The 8649-nt window shown below is 39.9% G+C and overlaps 1 protein-coding gene across 2 annotated transcripts in view; it reads right to left on the bottom strand.

Moving 5' to 3' along the window:
* Positions 1–8649, bottom strand: part of Hook1 (hook microtubule tethering protein 1) — a 44267-nt gene that overhangs the window by 22164 nt on the left and 13454 nt on the right. For both annotated transcript variants that reach the window (XM_005352746.2, XM_026782220.1), the window contains exons 6-8: positions 4320–4387; positions 3158–3220; positions 2094–2177 (exon numbers count right to left, since the gene is read on the bottom strand). In XM_005352746.2, the coding sequence (XP_005352803.1) occupies positions 2094–2177; positions 3158–3220; positions 4320–4387 (215 nt within the window). The remainder of the gene's footprint in view (positions 1–2093; positions 2178–3157; positions 3221–4319; positions 4388–8649) is intronic.

The following is an 8649-nucleotide window of genomic DNA, read 5'->3' as shown; positions in this document are numbered from 1 at the left end:
ACCCCAATCACACACACATTATGGGAGGGACTTCCACTGAGTACAGAGGTTAGAGGTCACTTCTGTAGTCAGTGGCCTCCACTGTTACAGAGGCTCTAAGGACTGAACTCACCCACCTTACCAGCTTAGCCATCACACAGTCTCCTTGACTTTACTCTCTTCTCTAGAAGACTCTCATTGTTGTCCTTCGGTGGAGTTCCTAAACTAATTCCTGTTTTGAAGCTACCTAATGGATGAATCTAACCCTTTAAAAATCAAACAGTGCTTCAGTTTGCTTTGTAAAACACACAAATGAAAAATATAGACGGGCTGAGAATATGACACTAGGTGATAAAACACAAACACACACACACACACACACACAACAGCAACAACAATTTTCTGTTCTAAAGCCAATGTAGTCAGCCGTATTTACTGACTACCCCCCTATCACAAATAAGTGATTCTAACACCAAAAAGAGAATGACCCTCAGAGTAGAAATTTAAGTACTTACGTAAGAGAAGCTGGAGTTATTTTGACATAAACACGATAGGGTCAGAATGAGACAATGAAAGAATACAGATTGAGGACCCCTACTCTGAGCATTTCAGGTTTTGGAATATCTGCATAAACATAAACATAATTGGCACAATAATGACATACCGCTAGCACAATGAAAAAGCCCTATGCTCAGGTTGAATGGGCAGCATTGTAGAACCAGAAGAAGCCACGGCAGCACTTAAGAAGCAATGACCACATCATCTTCTAATGCTAATGACTGCACCAGTGATGCTATGCTCTGATTAAAATGTTATCATATGCTCTTTTCTGATGATTTTAGTTTTGTTTTGAGAAGAAACACCAGGAGCATTGAGAGAGCAGGAAGTGGGTACTCCCTGAGGCAAGGAGGCGTGCTGCTGCACGGTTTTCAAACGTTTCCTCTGGAGCCATCCACTTCTCTGATTTTAATACCTTCACTTAAGACATTTCATGTATTTTTTTCAGTGCTAACATCTTAAGCACCATTGTTATAATCACCTTGATTCAGCCACAGCTCTTTGATCATCAGTTAATAAATGAATAAATGGAGCCTCACAATCAACATTAAAAACTTCTAGGGGTATGGGGCAGAACCTCAGTGTCACAGAAACATTTACAGAAACATGGTTTCAATACTCTGCAGTGCAAACACACACACACACACACACACACATACACACATACACACACACACACACACACACACACACCTATGCTAACCTTTCCTGGTTTAATTGACAATTCTTAAGGTTGTTTTTTAGCCATACAATGAGATGAAACATACTTTCTCACTTGGTGAGTGAGATCCTTCAACGTCACTACTTTGTTCCTATCATCATAGAATCACTAAATACATCAAGTTACATCCTCAGACTACTTGGATACAAGTGTGCCACACCTGAACAACTATGTCTTTACTTAGTGGGTTCCCAAATACTTGTTCATGCCACATTTATTTAATATAGGAAACACATAAGACATATTTATATACATGGCAAGGCAAACATAGGAGGCTACATACATACATATATGAACATATAGATGAACCAGAGAGTTACACTTTATTAAAAGGGTCATGCATCACTGAACAGAACATTAAATTACTTCACTTAATATTAAAAAACGACCATGCCAATGGAGACAATACATTAAGTCTTTAATTTCTTCCATTTTTTTAAACTTTTTTTTTTTTTTGGTTTTTCGAGACACAGTTTCTTTGCTTAGCCCTGGCTAGCCTTGAACTCACAGAGATTTAAATGCCTCTGCCTCCTGGGTTCTGGGATTAAAGGCGTGCACACCACACCCTGCTTAAATCTTCCATTTTTATAAAATTCAAACTGAATCCTAATATATTAATTAGCTGAAATTTTCCAGTTGGCACGCTTTTCTCCAAAACTAATCAAGTCAACAATTTTCAAAGCAGAGAAAAATACTTAAACAACTCCTGTTTAAATGTTAAAGAATCATTTTAATATCTCTTCCCTGAAATGCAAACCAACCTTCAGAACAGGTTACTAGTTTTAATTATTGAAATTAAAAAGAGCCCTCTCTGCTCAGGTTCCCGTGTCCATACCTGCATATCCAGTTCCTGGCACCTTTGCTTTAGCTCTTCCTTTTCTGCTATGGCTTCCTGAAGCTCTTCTAGGGCCCTTTTAAGCTGAAACAGAAAGCACCATTCTCAGTAAATCAGGCTGAGTGAACCAGAATGTAAAATCGTCTATCAACATGTGTATAGTGGTATCAGAAATCATGATTAAAAAATCATCTGTTAACTAATGAGCCTTCATGTGTTGCCTTGGTATGACATTTGCATAACATAACTAATAATTTTAAAGATAAGGTTCCATAGAAATAAAACTTTATGAAAATTCTTGGGATATATTTTAAAGGTTACTAGAGATTTTATTTTTTAATTTCATTGCAGAAAATGTTTTAAAAGTATGTTTATATTTAAACAAAATTTCCATAAAAAATCAATTTGAAATACTCTTTAAGATATCTAATATTACCCCAGGTTGTGGAGCGGGGAGCCAGAGGTTTACAAAAGAAATACCTAAAAATGTATTTGACCTCTCTTCACCCTTTTCCAGGACCACCCTGATTAACTATAAGAAAGGGAGAGGAGGAACTTTATCCTACGTAAAAAGTGCTGTCAACAAGATCCTGAGATTTGACTATCTACTGTTTAATAGTGTAACCATGGAGAAAGGGCCACACAGCTAGTAACAGGCTGGCTGGAATATTTAGTGCCACTGACTCTTGGAACAGGATCACAGAACACTAAAGCTGTCACTACTTATATTCACTACAAAACACATATTAGTATCCAAGTGGGATATTACTGCAAAGCATATTCAGTTCCACAAGAGGGATCATGCACGTGATTTTATGTCATGTAAAAATAGCTGGTAGGTGCCGGGCGGTGGTGGCGCACGCCTTTAATCCCAGCACTCGGGAGGCAGAGGCAGGTGGATCTCTGTGAGTTCAAGACCAGCCTGGTCTACAGAGCTAGTTCCAGGACAGACTCCAAAGCCACAGAGAAACCCTATCTCAAAAAACCAAAAAAAAAAAAAAAAAAACTGGTAGGGGAACCATGTCACCATTGCTAACTGTCTCCTCCCACAATGAAAGTCTTACCTGTTGCTCTAATTCTCCAACGGTGTCACTTGCAGGAGAGTTCACAATTTCTTTACTCATCAACTAGGAAATTAAAACAGCAAAGTTAAGTGCAATGGTGCAATGTTTATGAAAGTCTCTTTACTTGAAGTATTATAAATTGACTTATATTTAGCTGTCTCTTGCTTTAATTTAAGGAACCTTAAAACATTGATCACAAAAAAAAAACTTCATTAGAGGTAGAATCAACTAAGAATGATCAAGCATATTAGTGATAAGATTAAGAATAAATTACAATGCAAGTTTTAAGAGACATTTTACTGACTATGAACACAAATATATTTTTTAAATAGGGGATTCTTAAATTTCTTTTATTTTGTACTTTTTCTAGTCAGTGTTCTCATGAGGTAGACTGACCTGATTTCAAGTTTGTGTGCTCCATCAAGAGCAAGGATTACAGGATATATTATCATGCCCCTCTTAAAAATGACTCATAGATCATAAATTAATGCTTTTTACCCAAGACTTATAACTGGAATTAAGAGTCGATACCCTTCTAGTATGTCTGATATAATCTTAAATTCGGGTTATTTGACTCTGAAATCTAAGCCTATAATTCTAAATGCACAATACAGATACACTAGGTTTTCAACCTTCCTAATGCTGGGCCCTTTTTAATACAGTTCTTCAGGCTGTAGTGACCTCCAACCATAAATTTTCATTGCTACTTCATAGCTGTAATTTTCTACTATTATAAATTGTATTGTAAATATTTGTGTTTTCCAAGGGTCTTAGACAACCCACAAGTCGAGAACCATTTCACTAGTGTCGGGAACACTGTCCTAGCTGGCAGGAAGAAGAGAGGAAATAGAACGTTCTACATGCAGCAAAGCTGAGTATTTTGCTTTATTAGTAGAAGGTACTGAAAAGAATTTTTAGAGGCTGGGATTTAGATCCATGGAACAGCATCTGCCTAGCAATCATTAGAGCCTAGGTTTGGTGCTGAGCTCTAAATTTAAATAAAATTACTTTAAAATGCCAACTATCAGACGACTTTTACAATTGAGGTTCTAAAACTGGGCTTAAAGATTTTTGACATTTTCTAAATGTTAAAAAATTTACACATAGTTTTGCATAACTTTGTTCAGTACTTTAATACTCGTGTGAATGTGGTATCACTTACCTCCTGAATTGCAGTCATGACCACATGCTGAACAGATTCTTCCAGGGTCATTATATTTTTAATATGCTCTACAAATAAAAAATTAAACTTGAATTTAATTTAAATAAAATAAATTTGTTACATATAATTTCTTAACTACCTATAACCAAAGAGTGAAAATTAATTAACCATAAATGATCTTTCATGCAAATACACTAATTCAGTAGTATGTCCATTAAAGGCAAGATAAAAATTTTTACGCTTAGTAATTTAAATTTTTAACCAAAGAAGAAACCCTTTAATTTATCTTAGTAAAATAAAAAATACAAGTAATATTAAAACAATTTATAATAACTATCCAATTTCAGATCCAGAAACTGCGATTGTACCATCTGTATCCCAGAGGTATGTATACAGCCTTCCATAACACCTGCTTAGCATCCACTACTTCTCACAAGATGCTTAAAACTTTCCACAAACACATACAGTAAGAAGGTGATTCATCCAGGCAGGAAATGTGGCCTTAAAGAATGTCTCAGAACCAACCTGGTCTACAAGAGCTAGTTCCAGGACAGGCTCCAAAACCACAGAGAAACCCTGTCTCGAAAAACCAAAAAAAAAAAAAAAAGAATGTCTCATATTTGAAGACTTGAGTCCACTTCAACTGTACGTTCTTATCCAATTACTGTTCTTCAATGTATCCAAAATTTGTGTTTTACTGATTCTTTTAAACACTCCTGTAAGTCCTCTAAATCTTCCTTTCATTGCGATAACTAAGAGTCTGAAATATTATGGTATGCACTTGACCACTAAATGCTAAGGAGAAAAAGAATTAACTAAAGAATGTACCAAAGACATAATGGTTTCCTTTAATGTTCTGGAGGGTGGAATGTTTAAAGTTTGCTGAAATCTACAAAAAAAAAAAAAAAACTTTGCCAAGTCCACAGGACAGCCAGCCCCTTGATGCAATTGTGCTCAGGAGGGTGCTAGCTACGGCTGGGCCCTTAAGGCAGCAGGAAGACATCCTGCCTGCAGCATCAGGCAGTTGGATCCCATTATGATGAGCAAATATGTTGGGGAGAAATGGGAGAGAAGCAGCAGAATAGTTCATTTGATGGGGAAAGCGGCAGAGCAGAAGAAATGAAGGCAGTGAGGAGCAGGCTAATGTGGGAGAGAGACCTGCTTGCCACCCAGGGTTATGGTGATGTGGTCATGTTACCACCAAAGGCCACAGGGATGTCCAGTGTCTAGGCTGCCACCTATGGCCATGTAGGTGTCCAATGGCCACTGCTGGAGTCATGCTGATCTGGTTGGCCTGTGCTGCCTACAAGGGCCACGTCTTTGTCCCTATGGCAGCCAGGGTCTGTGTTAATATCTGTGGCCCATTCTGCCATCAAAGGCCAACACAAGCCTCGAGTCTGGGCTGGCACCTGTGGCCTTGTTGTTGACCGAAGGCTGTGCCACAAATGGAGCCAAACTGGTCTGGGTGACTTATACTGCCACCCCAGAGCCCTGCTGTGTCCAGGCCCAGGCTGCTGCCAAAGGCAATGTCTGGGTCCACGGCCCTACAGCGGCCAGGGTCTGAGTCAACATTTGTGGCTCTTGTTGCAACCAAAGGCCATGTGGTTACCCGGGATCTGATCAGCCAACTGGGACCGCGATGGTGCACAAGGGTCATGCTGCAGCTGGGGTCACACAGATCTGTGTGGTACATACTATTAACATGGTGCCAAGGCTGCAGCTGAGAGACATGTCTGGGTCCCTGGCCCTACAGTAGCCAGGGTCTGGGATGACATTCATGGCTTCTGTTGCTACTGAGGATTATGGATGTTCAGATCATGTTGGTGTCCAAGGGCCATGCTGAAGCCAGGTCATACAGATTTGAGTGGCCTGTGCTGCTGCTCATGTCCATGGCTGTTAACATTGAAGGCCATGTGGAAGCCTGAGGTCTGGGCCATGTTGGTGTCTGCGGGCCATGCTGCCACTGGGGCTGTGACAATCTGAGTGGCCTACACTGCCACCTGGGGCAATGGGGACATCCAGACCTGGCTGCTGCCAAGGACATGTCTAGGTCGGTGGTCCTACCACGGTAGGGGTCTGTGTTGAAGTCTGAGGTCTGTGGTGCCACCAAAGTCACACAGAATCCCAGAGTTTGGGCTGCAAACTGTGGCCTTGTTGGTGTCTGGGGGCCATGCCACCACCAGAGCCATCCTGATCTGAGTGTTCTGATCTGTGTGGCCAATGCTTCGACCCAGAGCAAAGATGCTGTCCAGGGCCATGTTGCTGCTGAGGGCCATGTCTGGGTCCATGGAGGTCTGTGTTGATGACCTCAGGGGGTCATAGGCCATGCATGATGACACCAGGGGGCCAAGCTGAGCCAGTCCTGCCCTTCACTGGCCCTGCCTCTCTCTTTCTCTGGACACTGCAGCAAGAGAGCTGGCCCCCGCACTGGGAGAGATGGGCCGACTCCTCACCACAGATGAGGGAAAACTGATTCTGATGGCATGGGTATAGAGAATCTGCCTCCCACCCTCTCACCTCAGGTATGTGGCTCCAATGGCCTGGACTGACCAGCTCAGCTACCACCCAGGCCTACATCTGGGTCTTAGGTTGGCCCACCCTAACATCTACTCCACCTGATGGAGCTCATGAAGAGATTGGTCCTATGGAACTACACTGGCAGGATCTCCAGGACTCAGAGGAGACATGGGATGTCCCAGAGTTTTGGTGAGGATCCAGTGATGATGGTGTACCAGAAACCAGAGGCCTTGAACCAGACCAGTGACTCATTTCAGTGAACATTTGCTAGTAAAGCAGATTGGACAAAAGGGTACATAAACTATGTGACACATCGCTCCCAATGCCACCAGGACAAATGAAGAGATGTTAGAGAAGCAGGAAAGATGGAGAATCAACGAGATTTGTTTCGTTCTTGTTTTTGATTGTTTGCTTGTTTTAACTTTCTTTTGAAGAGGTGCTGCAAAAGTGAGGGGCGATATGGGGAGCCTAAGAGGTGAATGGGATTAGGGTGCATGAGGTAAGATTTTTTAAAAATCAATCAAGAGGGGCTGGAAAGACAGCTTAGCGGTTAAGAGCTCTGACTGCTCCTCCAGATGACCAGGGTTCAATTCCCAGCACCCACATGGCAGCTCACAACTGTCTGTGACTCCAATTCTGTGGGATCCAACACCCTCACACAGACATATATGAAGGCAAAAACACCAATGCATATGAAATAAATAAATTTAAAAAAAATCAATCAAGAAATTATGTTTAAAATAATCTTTCTGTTTGAGAAAGTTATTATTAACAATTAAGCCAATTGTCACTTCAAACCACAAAAGTGCAGAAGTTGCTTGATATCATCAAATTTAGGGGGTTCATTTCTTGTATTTTTTGTTTTTGCTTTTCCTATTTTCATTCCTTCTACAGCTCTGATGGAATCCAGGGTTCTGCATGACAGATGAGAGCTCTACTACTAGGCCATATCCTCAGCCCGCTAGCACGTTTTATTTAACTATTTAAACCTAATTGTTAAGCCAGACACATATTTTGAAAGAAAGACTGGTTTCCTCATATGGACTGTTTAGTAAACTTTCACTTGTATCTTCAGGAACTGAATTTCCTTTCAAAACTATGAAGACAAGAGTATCTAGTGATGCTTAGGTCTAAATTATGACTAAGACAGTAGATAAAGTTTGCAGGATGCAATAAAATCATTAAACACCAGGGAAAAGTATAGCTTACACTGCCAATCATGGCTTATAATAGAAGATGAATTTACAAGAAAATGGAAGAATGCAATACCAGAAAAAAAGAAATAATACTTAAATGAAATAGAATCAAAGCCAAATGTAACTTTTCTGAAAATGAATTATGTCTGAAATTTTGGAAACATAAATTAGGCGAAAAAATACGCTACAAAGAGCCAGAAACTAAAATAGAAGAAAAGTATTAATCAAGGAATAAAAAAACTGTAACAAAAAGTACTATATTTAAACCTGAATTATTCCTTTTCAAACTGTGAATAGCCAGAGACATTTTAACCTACATGAGTAAAGATTTAGTTTTCACAAAACAAACAAACAAAACACAACATATAGATCTTTAATGCCCCCAGCACTAACAATAGAAAAAGTAGTTACTTGCCCTCTGAAAGGCATGTGAGTGTATATATATTTTATAAACTATAATTGATTTTATTTTATATTTCTTGAGCTTGGACTTACTGAATTTATCTGTCCTTTACCCTTTCTTGAAGATAAAAAAAGTCTTTATGAAGGCAATGTACTAAGACCAGGCTCTAGCAAAGCTCTTCCCACCCAAGATGTATAAGAGACACAAGATGGAC

Source organism: Microtus ochrogaster, chromosome 10 (assembly GCF_000317375.1).
Source record: "Microtus ochrogaster isolate Prairie Vole_2 chromosome 10, MicOch1.0, whole genome shotgun sequence".
Classification (NCBI taxonomy): domain Eukaryota; kingdom Metazoa; phylum Chordata; class Mammalia; order Rodentia; family Cricetidae; genus Microtus; species Microtus ochrogaster.
The sequence above is the reverse complement of the archived record's forward strand: the minus strand, read 5'-3'. Positions and strand labels throughout refer to the sequence as shown.